The following is a 15,820-nucleotide window of genomic DNA, read 5'->3' on the forward strand; positions in this document are numbered from 1 at the left end:
AGTTTTTCTGTTCAACTAAAGTTCATAAGAAATACATTTTTTCCTCAAGTGATACTTGTTTGTATTTGTCATTTTTATACATTAAAAAGAACAATATTGCATAAGCAATACAAAGGAACAGAAGAGAAGCAGAAAAAGTGATTTTAAAAGTAGTTTTATTTTTCCAGACATTTGACTGGTTAACAAGAGTAAAATTTATTAATCATGCTCTAATTATAAATCACTGCATCCAGGACATTGAAAATAAGAGTTGATTTTAGGTTATACAATATATACAGTTGCTCTGCAACTAAACAAAATAAAAACAACTGAATTGAATATTATACATCTCATAGCATTCTAAGCTGCATTTTAAGTGTCACTTGCTCCTTTTTAAACAGTTAACACAGCAACCTAATAGTCTGTCTATTAACAGATTTTTTGAATCAGATTTGAAAAGTTGTATGAAATATGCCAACATTTTGGACTTAAAATTCTTAATTTTATATTATAAATAGATATCTACAGGCTCTAGAATTTCATTTTTCTCTGCCAGAGGAGAAAAGCTTTTGAGAAACTCAGAAAATCAAGGGATAAATTTTGCTTAGCTGCTCTTTATTGGTCCTTGGGATTTTACCTGTCTGCACTGTTAGTGCTATTAAATTGTAGTCTATAAGTTTCCTGGTCTTTAAGTGACCGATGAACAAAGTTGAGACATTTTACTCTATTCCTCTTCTAGCAGAACTCAAGGGAAATTTGTATCATTTTTTAATGTTACGAATTGTTACATACACTATAAGATTCTGTGTTAAAAATACTGTACATTAGGAGATCTGTGCAAAATAATATGCCCATTTACTCTCTAGACTCTATCAGGGATAGAAACATACAAAATAGTGTTGCAAACTGAATGCATCAGTAAGTGAATAAAACTGTAGTGCTAAACTATTACTCTATCATTTTACTGGGAACTTTGAAAATACAGACTAATTTGCTTCAACTTGCAATAAAAATATCTTGAAACATTCCAGTTTGTTCCCCATTTATACTGCAGCAACAGCATCTAGGAAGTGAAAGTTACACATCTACGTGGCTGTACCCACGCGCCCGAGGCATCAACCAACGGTACCATTCAGGAAGGGTGATACAGGCTGAGATCAGTGTTGCTCTTCCAGCATTTCTGCAACGCGGTTCTCATCCAAATAAGCACAGATGTGGTGGTGGCCTGTTTTCCATTCCTTCCAATGTGAAATGGCCAATTTAAGCACCATTTACCAGAAATTCAAAGCTCTCTTGATAAATCTAGAGATACAATGTTCACATAATGTGATCAAAGCCAATGTGACCTAGACATTGATTTTCTGTATCCTATGCCTCAGTTGTTTCCTGTAGCATAAGCAAAACCTGGTACAATTTCACAATACACAAACATCAAAATGATGTCAGATCTGTATTGGTGTTTTAAATTCCATCAACCACCTGGGAACTATCCATGGCCTAGCTTTTGTTCACAAATCAGCAAAACAAGTTTAACAACAGTGTAGCTACCATATATGTGGGTATTCTATATAAATACAGAGTGAGTTGGCAAACTATCATTGTTTGCAAGGTAGTGGCACGCAAATTTCATAAACCAGAACATAACGTAGTGAACTCGTGAGGTGTCAGGCATCTTATGACCAAGGATAATTACCTACATGTTCCACCAAATATGTTCTCTCTGTGAACACATTGCTGGATGATTTAAAGAAAATTCAAGAATTTTTAAAAAAAGTCTTAATGCTATAATGAGACAAGTGTAAGAAATGTTCTGCAATCCATCATCTTAGTTAAGTACATTTCAGGAAGTGCAGTTTTCAAATCCTTGAGTTAATGTAGTAACTCATTAATATTGCCATAGTTTAGTTAACCAGCAGTAGTCACATTAAATGACCAAAATGGATGTAACATACATAAAGAACATTCAAAAAACAGGTTCTACACACATGCAGCATAGAAAAACAAAACAATCTCAAGCTCACAAAATTAGAACTAGAAAGTTCAACGACTAACACAGATTTCAGATAACTTTAAGCAAGTATCTACATCCATTCTGAAAGAAAGAAGTTTCTCCTGTGGTAAACTGAAGTACTTTTTCACTTTCATCTGGCCAAAGACACATAATTAAAACAATTTCTTCTGCAACTGTTGGCATCCTTGATGACAGCCAGTATGGCAAGCTACGAAATGAGTCCATTTCAGAACTACAGAGCAGCTTGCATGTTTTGGTTCCAGCACTTCAAATGGTGTCAAGAACTAGATAAGTTCACTGCCCTGGTAGATGCACACACAATTTCTTTAACTGGGGAAGCAACACTGAACTGTTGTACTGTCATGTTACAAAAGGGAGATTAAAATTACAGTGAATTGATCAATAAGAACATTCATAATGTTGTGATATTCAGACACGTGGATTTTGATTGTTAAAGCTTTTCAGTTCACCTTGAAAAATACAGGAAGAATTGTTTTTATTTAAAAGTGTAAACTGCTTATGAGAAATTTTCACGTAGAAAAAAGTTTAGAAGTCCCCAAACCAGAACAATGGCAATAAAAAAGTAAGCTACAGTACCTAGGACTTGGGCAGTGCTCTGGCAAGGTGGCTGCGGATAGGTAGGTGAAATGAAATACAACAAAACTTATTTCTGTGACTGCTGGAAATGAGAAATGTCTCCACTTATCAGTAGCAATTTAGTCAACAATAAAGTGCACAAATGATACAGGGAAAGCTCCTTTCCGACTGGGATCTCCATCAATATGACCAATCTGAAAGAGTCCAGATATTTTTCAAGTTAAATCTTGTAATGACATTTCAGTATCACCAAAATGAATACCACTGACCTTCCTGCCTGTAGCATAAGCCTCCCACCAAATCTTTTCTGCAGTAGTGCTAGTTTTCTTCTGCCAATAGGAAAATTCAGTCCTACAGAGTGCCTATTTTTCAGCTGTACGTTGGGTTTTTGTTAAATGCAAGTTTTATCCAGTTCTTTGAATATACATCATCTTACTGCAGTACCACTGCTGCATAATTCCAGTGCAATCTGTAATGCCTGGCAGCCCACGTTTGGCCTCTGTTGTGTTGCTCCTCTAACCATCACTGTGAGGCAAAAGGATGAATCAAGCTTCAACAGTTTCAGGTTTTAGATTAACTTATTTCTATTTATACAGCATTATTGTCAATTTAGATGTAATCTGAAGCTCTGTTCTTCACTAGCTAACAGATTAAGGCAAGTGTTTTCATGCACAATAATTTCCAAGATTTTGCTGGAGCCAATAAGACTCTGAAATGTAAAAACTTGAGATGGTTTCCCAGCTCAAATAGACTCAGTCCTAGTCATCTGAAGACTGAGGACAATACAAAGCTCTCTGATGCTGTCCTGGGGTGACTTTAGGATGCTGTATTGTATTTGTACCCCCATCCATCTGTTTAGCCCAGAAATAAGTTCTGCACCTTTACAACTAGATCTGAGTGCTAAGGAAGGCAGAAGAAGAATTGGTGGAATGTCAAAGGAGACTGTATTCAAAACACAGAGATAAGAGCTTCAGCTCTCTCTCTCTCAGTGCTTGCTGTTTGCAGCACAGACAGTGAGTGGGACAGAGCTCTCCTTTGCTTGTAGTTAGTTTTTAGCTAGCTGAGGAAGACAAGTTCCCTGGACTGTGGCTTTTCTTTTTCTTGGAACTGTTCAGCCCTGCTTCGGACCAAAAACCCAGAAAAACACGGGGAGCTTACGCCTGTGGCCCACCCAGGGCCTGGGATGCTGCATTTACAGTGCAGGAGGGACTGATGAGAGACTGAGTGAGCAGAGTCACACCCCACAAAAAGGACCCTGAATTTGCCATCTCTTCAGAACAATGACAGGTTCCATTGTTTAATATTATTCATTTTTTCATGTCTGTGAGTACTTTGCTTGTTAAATAAACAGTTTTTTCCACTTTTCTTGAAGGAGGTTTAGCTCCCAAACAGGTGGGGGGAAAGGCCACTGAATTCTGCCCTCTAGGGAACATCCCTTTGGAAGTTCCCTTCCAAGTTTGTCCCAAACCAGGACAGAAACCCACTACATAGCACCTGCAATAGCAGATTCTTAAATTACTGGAACTCTGCCAAAAATTTTCTGGATCATGGAGACCATGTCCCCAGTGTATTGTGAGCCCTACTAATCAGATTTCTTTTTATTTTTTTCTTTTTCTGTGAATGAGAAAAGCTAAAAGCTTGTCTGAAGTTTGACTTTTGAAATTTCATCTCCAGTTTCCATGAGATGAAACTATTCTCATTATTTGGAAACCCAGCAGGAGATCTTCCGAAGTGAGTACCAACCTCTAAGATTTAATTTCTTGCTTTCAAAGTGTGTTGACAAAAAATGCAAAATACTCACCCACCACTCCTGATCTTCTTCACCATCAACTACAATAATATCTCCCTCTGCAAAAGTCAGCTCATCTGGGTTATCTGCTACACAGTTGTAAATTGCTTTTACTCTCTTGGGTTTAGTTTTGGACTGAAATGAAAAAAAAAACCAACCCTGAAGGTAAATAATACAGCACAAAATAGAGTAGACTTGGAGTTTTTTAAAGAAAGTTTCATAACTGCTTCCAACTGCTGTTTTTCATAGGTTAGAGTTCAGCTATACCTTTTATGCTGGGTGCTTATGCTTCAGGCTGAATCTGGCACCACCCAAAGCTTTTTGGAACCACTGTGCCAATAACACAGGCCATGTTTCCCTACGAAATTCTCCATTTTGGCTCACCCAAACCTACAGAAGAGTCACCCTCTATCTTCAGAGCTTTACATCACTGCAGTGAGCATGATTTTGTTCAGAAGACGGGGTGATCAAAATCTATGCAAATGTAACAGCAGCAGCATTATCAGAGGGAGGCCTGAGCCACCTGCCAGTATGTTCCTTCTTAATTTGTTAAACCCATTTCAGTAGTGTAAGAAGTCACCAAAATATACTCTGCCTCCCAGCAGTGCTCTGAGGACTGCCAGCCACAGAGTCTTTTGGCAGCTCTTTCAAAGGTAGAGTTTAGTAAGGAGAGGCAATATTCCAGTATGGCAGTGGGACTCAGTCCTAGCTATGTTCTGAGCAAAGTGATATCAAAATTGTTTCACTCTGGTTTTCTTCATCTCACACCTTTTCCAGTGCAAGCCAGTCTGCTGCTGCATTTCTTTTCAGCCTCCTCATTCTCTGTTGCAGACCAACAATAAAGCTGCCTACACAGCATTTCCGTGCAGAACAACCCAACAAGTGAAGAGGCTCAAGGGCTGGAGGCAGAGTGTAAAGCTTTCCTCCATGAGTCCACCCTTTTCCCAGCCACAGGGAACAAAAATCTCCCCTTTCTACCCCAAAGTGTCAGAGCAGAGGGGTGAGTGCCATTTAGGTCAGAGATGGCTGTTAATGCAGTGCTGTTAGGGACAGAAGTTCCACATGGCATAAGGAAAAGATGGCCTCATCACCATACTGGCGTTCCCCCAGTGCCTGGTCGCCTGGTCCCAGTCTCTAGTTAGGTCAGCCTTGGAGCAGACAGATGAAAAGGAACAAGACTCCTCATTTACAGCTCTCATTTTCTCCACCAGCAAAATGCTCTGCTGAGGACAGAACTGCCCAACAGTCTCTTACTGTGCCATTGTGCTAGAGCTGAGCACTATGCAGAGAAAAGAGGGAATGTGGATGGGGCAGGATGGAGGCAGCATTATTTTTATGTTCCTCTAGAAGCATTCATTTGCATTCTAGCATAAATTGTCTAGTATAAATTCTAATAGAAATAAAGCTGTGGCCTGCCCAGGGCAGACCCAGCCTGAGGCTCTCTCATCCCTGGGAGCTGCCAGCCTGGCACTGCAGCACAGCAATTTTTCCAGACGCTCCCTCTCAGACAAATGACAGTCTGAACCACAACCACCTTTTAGGTCAAAAGGGAAAAGCTTCACATCAGTACAACAGTGATATAATGACTAACTTCAAAATGCAGTAATTACAGGTATTTCTTGTTCTTTAGAAGGCAAGGAAATTAAAATAGATCTCATTCCCAGAGGAATAAAATCTTCTAGGGAAATTTCCCATGTATCTACAAAATGGTTTCAAAAATCTAAACATCACATTGAGGGGAAAAAAAGAAATCAAAAGGTGAATCAGGAATTTTGACCTGATAAACAGGCTATTGGGTAAATGCACTGTGTAGGAGATAAGCCACTGGCTAAATGTGCATGTACACCTAGACCTGTCTTTTCTTTACTCAAGGAGCATTTCTGCATTCGTTTTCTAAACTTGGGCTGGCCTCTGGATTCCCTGGCAGGGTAAAGACATAGCAAAAAAGCCAGGAGTATAAGGCTAAATGGAGCAATTTAGCCAAAGAACTTTAGCTAGACTGATCTAGCTAAAGCTCTTTAGCTGAGGGGCCCTTGACTAAATCTCAGCTAAGATGCTTTAGCTAGATTAATTTAGCTAAAGCATCTTAACTAGCACACACTCCTGAGCCAGGTTTTCCCTTAGTTCTCAGTCCTATGACAGAAGAAAATCACCCAGCTGATTTGCTCAGTGACAGAATCCACCTTAACGAAAACCTAGAGAGAGCTGGAGAGTCAGATATGTTCTTCATATTATGTGCAATTAATATTAAACATTGAAGACACTGACCCCAAAACTAGCCAGCACAGCCCATTCCTTCATAGCTAAATCAATCTGTCCTATTAAAAAAACAAACAAACAAACAAAAAAGCTACAACTTCAATTTCTACAGAAAGTCACGTTAGGAGCTGTTTCAGATATGCTGGAAGGATGTAACCAGTGCTTACCCTTGAATCCCAGCACACACAACAGAAATTAAGATCAGAGTCCAGTAGCTTCACAAACTTAATATGACAACATAAGCAATTTACACTCCTTAGACCATTTAATTTTTTGTGGCCTAAAAAATGAAAGTTATTTTAATGCAAGACAGACAGCAGACAGTAACTTAGTTGAACAAGAGTGGGGGAAGCAAGAAACCAGAAAATTTTATACTCCCAACTAATGCAAGGTGATGCCTCTGAGGCTTCTCATCATTATCAGATCAGAAACAGGTAACAGGGGCTCTGTGTGCCCAAGACCAATGGCCAGGCTATGCACACAAACACACCCAACTCTGTCCTGGAGAGCTGCTATTTCAGTGGACATGGTTAAGGAAAAATGGTTGAAGGGAGACACACCAGGGAGTGAAGGAAGCAGGTGTTTTCATTACAAGCCATTAACAAGATCATTGCAGAGCCTGGAACAGCACATCTCCTACCTCTCTGCTCATTATTTACTACTGAAGCACACTCCTGCACACAATGCGTGACACTGCCCAGACCCAGTCACACACAACACCTCAGAAATGTATGGGCTCCACATATTGTGATTTGCTTCCTGCAGAGATGTACTGTCAGGATCAAGCATATGGATCTTTTACATCTATCACACAAGAAAGCAACATAAAATTGAAGCAAAACTAAAGACCAAGTTAACTACACATAATGTACAGCTCCACTGACATCTGGAAATACATCCCTTTATCTACACCAGTATAAGATTACAGGTACTGACACTAATATGTGTTACCATTCATGGCTCTAGATTAAAAATAAAAAGTAAGAGTATAAAAAGGCCACACAATCAGATCAAGAGTCCATCTAAATCCAGTATCTCTTTTCTAATAGTCACTGTAAGGCTGAGGGAGGGTGGAGAAGAAAAATATAGAATTAACCATCTTCTGCTGGGGAAATGCTTATCAAGAGATTTCTCTCCTGTCACCAGGTGAATGCTGAGAATTGACAGCACAAAGGAACAGTTTCTTTTGTTTTGAGCTTGACTCCTGCTAGTCTTGTTTGAAGTCATTTCACCTACCTACATGAACAACTGTCCATTATAAAAGCACAAGAGTTCCCTTATAACCTACTTCACTGAAGACTGGGAATGAAGCCACATGTTACAAGTGACTCACCAAGCTCATCTACAAGTCACTAACTCCTAAAGCTTATCTATCTCCAGTAGGTCAACCATAATTCCGTGGATTGTGTTGGTCACATCTGGACATGAACGAAGAATCCAACTGGTTTGGTTTGCTTCTTTAAACTTAAAATCACATACTATCCTATTGGAAATGCAAGGAAAAAAAAGTTTTTGTGACTATTTAGTACAAGTCACACAGATACTTTAACACAGGATACAGGCCTTTTATGTTTCATGGCTCTCACACTTTTACCATGGCAGGACACACTACCATGTCTACAGTGTGTTTGATAGAATGCAGATGTATAAAATCAAATGCCACATTTTGTACTTACTATTTGTGATTTCCTTGGCATTGGTGCTGGTGGCTGGATTTGTGCCAAAGTATTTGCTGTAGAACCAGTCTGTGTTCCTGGAATGTCACATACAGAAGATGACTCTCCTGCTAAGGTAAATAAACCAAGTAAATACTAGGCATGCTTCCAAAAAAAGGAAGAATGATGGTACCAATTGAAACCAAACCAATTATTCTTAAAAGTATATAAATAATTTTATATCCCATGAGTATTTAATTTTTACTGGTTCTTTCTAAATAATGGAACAGAATTCTATCCTTTTCCTCACCAAAAAGGCCACTTTTCCCAAAGACAACTACCTAAGACATTAAACAGTGCAGATATGCTAAGACAGATAAAATAGATGAGGGCAGAACCAAATAACCTGGTCCCCCTTTCCTTCACTACAGACTGCATGCTGTTATAACCTTTCCTTCCTAGTAAAGACCATCATTATCAGGGTGCTTTATCCTTCACAGGAGACTCCTGCCACAGATGGCAGATAGCCATTATCAAATTCTTCTGGGACATTTCAAGAGAAAATGAAAAAGAATCATAGTAATAACAAATGAATATAAAATATACAGTAGAAAGGCAAACAAGGTAGGAGAAATTCTACTACAACCACCACAGAATCTGCACAAATTTCACTGTAGAGATTTTATGGAGATTGCATTATTCTCATGCCCCAAAGTAGTAGTTACTTTGAACAGCAAAAACCACAAAATGAATAATGAACTCTGAAAAATGTACTCTGTTTATTAACATGAAAAGAGCAATACCAATCTGCAATATAATTAAAAGTGGCACTACGTAAGCTCTGGATTTTCTAGCCAGAAACACATTTTTCTATTCTAAAATGTGTATCTGACACCTTGTTTATGACATATGCAAATAATAGTGCAAACAAAAATATTCAAAATGCATCCTTTGTTTGAGTGGGTTTCGAGGTAAGGTTAGGAAAGCTAAAGCCTAGCTGGAATTGAATCTGGCAAGGAATTCAAAGATAACAAGAAGGGCTTCTATAAATCCATAGGTAACAAAAGGAAAATTAGAGAATATGTGGACCCATTGTTGAAGATGAGATACTGGTTACAAAGTACAAGGAAAAGGCTGAGCTACTGAATGCCCTCTTGGCCTTAGCCTTTACTAGCAAGACAGGTCTTCAGGAAACCTGGTCCAGACACCAGGGGAGAATCTGGAGCAATGAAGTACAAAGTTCTGCACCTGGGGACAAACAGGCCACACACCAATATATGTTGGTGGCCACCTGGCTGAAAAGCAGGACCAAAGGTAGTGGACACAAACTGAAACACAGGAGCCTCTGTCTGAACATCAGGAAACACTTTGTCAGTGTGAGGGTGACAGCACGGGGACACGCTGCCCAGAGAGGTGTCTCCAATCCTCTGGGCACAGTCCTGGGCGATCCACTTTTGCTGACCCTTCTTGAGGAAGGGGTTAGACCTGATACCCTGCGGAGGTCCCTCCCAACACCAACCATTCTGTGATTATATTTATTACATAGTCCCATTATTGACTTTATGTGGCCCATAGCTCTGCTCACACTAAAGAACTTGAGGCATCAGGGCCTACACAATCACAAAGAGAAACAAGAGGAATGTTGGCACTGATTATATTTAAATGTGTAGGGTAAATGAACAGATGAAAGAAAACCTCAACAAACCCACACTCTCCCTTTGATTGTTATGATAGCTTAATTATAATAAAATAAATCTCTAAACCACAATTACCAGGTTGTTGTAGAGACCCAAGTCCTCTGGTCTGCCCTTTGTTAGTTAAGCCAGATGACTTCTCAGTCCTATGCAGAAAGTAAGAAATTGGTCTATTTCAGAAACAAACAAGAACTTGAAAAGCAATAATACAGAGTACTTTCCAAATTATAAAAGTCTTGGCCTGTCTTCAGTAAAATCTGGTGACAGCTATTTTGCTTTTAAAAGTACTATTTTCTTCTGTATTTCTGATTAAGTGAATTGAAAGTTGCACCTAATTTTTAAAAGGTAAGGCAGAAAAATAATACAGGTTTGATTACTGCAATTCATGTCTTTTTCTGAGATTTGAAGTTCCTTTCACTGTTATTTTATTTTTTTCTTAAAATTATGCATCCATATTAGTCTGTACATTATAGAAAGCTTCCACAATTTGTGTCTACCTTTTAGGTATGGCACATGGAAAAAAAAGGGCTAGAAAGGAGCTTAAGGGTCAAGGCTGCTTTCATCTTTCAGTCCCAATTTGGAAATGGAACCTTATTTCTTCCAAAATTTGCTCAAAAGCCCTATTTTCCAGACTTCTCATTACCTTATTGATCTCCCCTGGCTCCCACCTCAGTATTTCATTTTACTGCAATGCCCCAAGTTAAACACAGCAGTCCTGCTGAGGCACCACTAGTGTTGAGACAGTTGAGAGAATTAATTCCTATAGTTTGCAGGCTAAGGAAAACTATATTCTTTAACTCTTCCACAACAGCACTAGGTCATCTGCCTTACTTACAATGTCCTTACATATCCTTCTTCTGAGGACTTTTGCTTACCCACACTCTGCTGTTCTCCATGCTTCATCCCTGTAGTTGATTGTTCTTAATTACTAAGAATGACACCCTTCTTTTCCCTTGACTACTCCTTCAGTTTGTCAAGGATGGTTTGGATATGATCCTGTTTTCTAATGCATATGTGCTTCCTAACTTCTTTTTCTGCAAATTTAAAAGTTGTTTTTTTTTTTTCTTTTCCGGGTCTCTCTACTTCTGCCACAAATGGAAAGATTCAATGGAACAGAACTTATACAAAGCACGTGAACAGTAAATGGCACAATCAGACATTAGGTCCCATTATCTCCTATTTGTTACTAGATGAGAATAAGGAATTGAATATCTTTTATGGTTTTTTATCTCCATCATAGCAAGGTGTTCTGGAGATATTCGGATAACCTTAAATCACTAGGCTGTCTTGTTTTTACTGTAGTAATCATCTACATCCTTAGCATCTGCCTTCTGTTCATTCCCACATGAACACATCATTGGCAAAAACATGCATGCTTAATTGATGATTGCATGTTATAGATATTTAAAGTTACTAAAAATGATGAAGTATATTAAAGATTAAAATGACATCAGTTACCCAGAAATAGGCTTTCTCTGAGAGATTCTGCTAGGAGGTTGTGGAGGCAGTGGTGGTGGGGTTGGCTTGTTTTGTGGAGGAGCTGGCTGCTGTTTTGATTGCTGGTTCAGAGCTTCCATAATGCTGGCTGTCTTTGCCACTGGAGGTGGTGGTGCTGGAGAAAGTACATCTATATAGGAAAGTTAGACAGAAACATGGAATTAAATTTCTATTTACCTTTTCATTTCTTGGGTTCTCATTACAGGTTACCCTGTTACAGGACGTATGTAAGAAAAATGCTTTACTACATGTAATGAAAGGAGGACCTCTGGAAAATGGTTTACCTTTTGTTTCACCTAGTCAAAGCTGGAGACCTCACAAGCACTTAAATTTATTCAAGCATTAAAGTGCAAGCAAAGAAAATTCTTACTAAAGTCAGTCACATTCTTGAAAACAGTAGATCAGAATACATTGTTTTAAAGTGCTAATATTATTTGTCCAGTCAATGCCTTCAGTCTGTGTTTTATGGAAAAATAACCAAGTGAGTAATATCTGACAAATTTTATTTAGAGGAACATCTTTTCTTAAAATCTTGTTGTGATTCACAACTAACAGCAGACTAGGTTTAGCAATTAATTAAAATTGTTACTGAATTCTTAAAACCACCCAAACAGCAGCTGGCAATGAATTAAAACATCCTTTTGCATTCCAGTGGTCTGCAAGAATCGAGCACAACGTGGAGACACAGCCCCAAGCCTACATGTAATACTCACCTTCACAACTGGTGAGAAATGCATCACAAAAAGTATATATATATACACATAAAATTATGAGCTCTTTAGCTGTAGTAATAGATGGTGTTTCCTGCTGACCCTGCACTACACCATACAGTACTCACTGGAGCATCAGAGAAGATAGTTTGTTACTGGATGGGAACGATAGGCCAAAGCTACAGTCACCAAAAGAGGAAATATGAGTTGTGGAAATGGAAAAATAAGCCAACTGTGATTAGATACAGTAGAAGGGAGAACAGAGGAAAGTGGAAACATACTTGTAGATGTTACACGCAATGGCGGCACAGGGGGATGAATAGCTGGTGGATCTGATGAAGACCTCTGCCTGCTTATACTTTCCACTCCTAAAGAATTTGTCTTCCACATTGCATTAGATGAAGAAATTGTCTGAATACCACTGCCAAGAACTGAAGGCTGAACTAAAAAGAGAGGAAAATACTGCATTATTATTATTACTTACCCTAAGCACAAAGTGTTAATATTCACACCTGTGCTTTCAGAAATGGTGTGGATAGACCACTATATTCAGCAACACTATATGCATCAACTATAGTCACTGCATCCTGATGGAATGCCAGAGCAGAAATCAGTCTGGTGTTAAAAATTACAGAAAAAAATCACCCAGAAACTTCTAACACTTTACCTAAACAAAAATTGTCTCCAGTCATTACTTTAAAATGTATCAATACTTGAAATATATCAATACCTTCTCAGTAAGAAGGCAGAAGGCACATCTTGCTATCTTCTTTAATCCCTGACTGATAACTGTAATTTTCTCAGATACTGCAAGAAAAGGACCTCACTCTTCCACAAGCATGAGCACATTGCTGACTCAAAGTGAAACATCAGTTTTGACTTAGAAATAAAACTGTAAACCTGAATTTCACTCAAGCAAGAAGCTGTAATAACTAGTTGTGAAACAGTCACAAAGTACTTCTTCAGAGCCTCTTAAATTACTTCATTCTGAAGAGCTGCCTCCTCTTTTCATAAAACAGTCTACAGGCTTTCTTTATAAAGCAGGTATTTTGCACATATTATACCATTTCTCCCTACTCAGCACATGAATATCATATTAAGAAAAGATGAAACAGAGTAAGGTATGAACAAATACTAGGTTGCAGGGAAAAGCATAAAAGGCTCAGAAGATTTGGAAAACAGCCTAAAGCTATGAGGACAAAAGAGCAATAATACACCATAAGTAAAACATTACCAACATCAGCAATTGACAAGAAACTATGGTCAATGATACTATTATAGCTTTTAACTAAGTATATAAATTAATAGGCTAATACAGTGCTAGAATAAAGAATATGAGCTAATAATCATAGGCAGGCAGCATTGTCTTCATGGCATGAGTTGTATTACAGTGATGCCAAGAAGTTTGGGGTTGGGAATGAAATTAAAATGACACTTCTTGAAATGTGTCATTTAATCAAGGGCAAACTGTATGGTTGGCCATGATTAAAATAATATCAAAGGATAAAACAGTCTCTTTAACTATTCAATTTTTTACTAATTCAGAGATAGAATCTAACAGTTAAACAAATCAGGCAAGCTCCTTGAGTCAATTTTCCTGTTTGGTGGGGAAAATATTACTTTCCACCAAAAAATGTTGTCTATTGTTGATATTAAGCTTAGACTTCATGTGAAATGTCAAAGTAATCCTGCCTTGGTTAGGTTTTACATGTAACTAAAGTTCCCCCAGTCCCATTCTACTCTTTCCAAGTAACCCAAAACCAGACTTTTCTGTTCTCAGTTTTTCTGCCCGTTTTATGCAGCCATTCCATAACTGACTTTTCATATTACACAGAAGATCAGTTTGCCATCTCAGGCACAATCACTGGTGCATGGAGTCCTGCATTCTGACCTCTGCACAGTGCTCCCAAAGGCAGAAGTCACCCATGTGTGCCCAGAACATTTCCTGATCATATCTCCTCTTAGGGAGCCCAAATACAGCACATAAAAAACCATCTGTTTAATAGTAACTTTTCTTGAATTGAATACATAAATTTAGCCTCCATGAAAGATGGTGGATAATAAAGGTATTACAACAATGAAACACATTGAATATGACCTGTACTAAGAGGACCTATTCAGATTTCTCTGTGTTTCTTTACTGTGATGCAAACAGATTACATATGAAGATAAGAATGAAGTTCACAGCACCAGCTTTAATGGTAGATTTTGCAAGCACACAATCCTCTGAATCAGGATGAGACACATACTTTTACACTGTTCTAATGATCTAGGGACAACCATTAATTGGCAGCTGTGTTTTCAGTCAGCTATCAGATCACTAAAATCATCCAGTTTTCCACATCATGACACTTACACTTCTATTTCAACAACCCTGAAGCATGTATTTATTAAGAGAAGAATTTGCAAGGTTAAAATCTCATGCTCTGCATACACTCTCCATTTTCTGAGGTCTGAAACAAAGCTTCATGGCAGACAAATACTATTGAAATTTTATCTTTACAGTGAACCCTGACAATGACGCCTTCAAGAAACAGAAGTATGAAAAGACTGAATATAACAAAAAATTTGATGAGCTACATTGACTGCAGCCATCCTTTTATTAAATGGTTTAACTCTGGTGAGGTTATCTGAGTATTGTTTTCCCAAACAAAACTGTGTACTGCCTTGCAGGTATACCAATAATCAAACTCAGAAGACATTATGTAGATTCACATCAAAGATGTAAAATGAGGCCAATACTTACCTGTGCTAAATAAGAGAAAACCTATTTTTTTCTCTTTTTTTAAAAGTTATGATGGTATTCTTCTAATGTACAATTATATTTTCTAGTACCTTTGCCAATATTCCTTGGAGGTAGAGGAGGTGCACTACTTGTAACAGGTACTGCAGGCTGAATGGGAGGTGGACTGCCACTGAGTATTGCTCCGTATGTTTCATTCTGTAATATACTTGGCATAAATCCTCTTTGCTTGTCCTTAGCAATGTTTGCTGCATCTCTTGCCAAGGATGCTACATTAGGCTGAAGTTGGTTTGATCCAAGCTGGTAGAAGCTGACAGGCCTGTCCTCTCTCCGGTTGGGACTGGGTTGCTTTAACACAATAAAAAAAGTACTCATTGATATCACATTACTTGCATTTATTTTATGTATTAGTTAATAGAAAGTTATTCATTTCTAGAAAGAAAAAATGGTGTCTAAAATGCATTTCTGTTGCTTTTAATACATAACCTAAAACCTACATTCTGCCCTCTTCAAGGCAAAAAAACTGTGCACCCTAACAATGAACCCTAACAACAACAACAAAAGATTTAAGGTGAATTGCACTTCAAAACTATTAATATATTTTCATTTCTTCTGTAGTACACTGCTACAGGATACCACTGTATCCCTATACACACAAGACTATACTTCTACAGATAACCAGAATAGATTTTCAAGCTGGATCAAATAAAGTTTTCCTGCATCAAAACATCCAGCAGTATTTTCAAAACTAAATAAATAACTGTAGGTCCTAAGCCTCATCTGAAGTTCAGCAGAGCTAAATCCCAAATGGATGATCATGATCCCATGACCCAGACAAGATTTCATCTAAGTATTCTACCTGTAGCTCAGCCTACAACAAATGAGT

At 38.2% G+C, this 15,820-nt stretch overlaps 1 protein-coding gene across 3 annotated transcripts in view; it reads right to left on the reverse strand.

Moving 5' to 3' along the window:
• Positions 1-138: 138 nt before the first annotated feature.
• Positions 139-15,820, reverse strand: part of ASAP2 (ArfGAP with SH3 domain, ankyrin repeat and PH domain 2) — an 84,322-nt gene continuing 68,640 nt past the window's right edge. Inside the window, exons 22-28 of one of the 3 annotated variants that reach the window (XM_059469617.1) lie at positions 15,027-15,282; positions 12,473-12,634; positions 11,443-11,611; positions 10,063-10,130; positions 8,312-8,418; positions 4,389-4,511; positions 139-2,781 (exon numbers count right to left, since the gene is read on the reverse strand). In XM_059469617.1, the coding sequence (XP_059325600.1) occupies positions 2,707-2,781; positions 4,389-4,511; positions 8,312-8,418; positions 10,063-10,130; positions 11,443-11,611; positions 12,473-12,634; positions 15,027-15,282 (960 nt within the window). In that variant the 3' untranslated portion in view covers positions 139-2,706. Of the gene's footprint in view, positions 2,782-4,388; positions 4,512-8,311; positions 8,422-10,062; positions 10,131-11,442; positions 11,612-12,472; positions 12,635-15,026; positions 15,283-15,820 lie in introns of all 3 variants that reach the window. The other 2 variants (XM_059469616.1, XM_059469618.1) reach the window with 2 other exon arrangements.

This window comes from Ammospiza nelsoni, chromosome 3, assembly GCF_027579445.1.
Source record: "Ammospiza nelsoni isolate bAmmNel1 chromosome 3, bAmmNel1.pri, whole genome shotgun sequence".
Classification (NCBI taxonomy): domain Eukaryota; kingdom Metazoa; phylum Chordata; class Aves; order Passeriformes; family Passerellidae; genus Ammospiza; species Ammospiza nelsoni.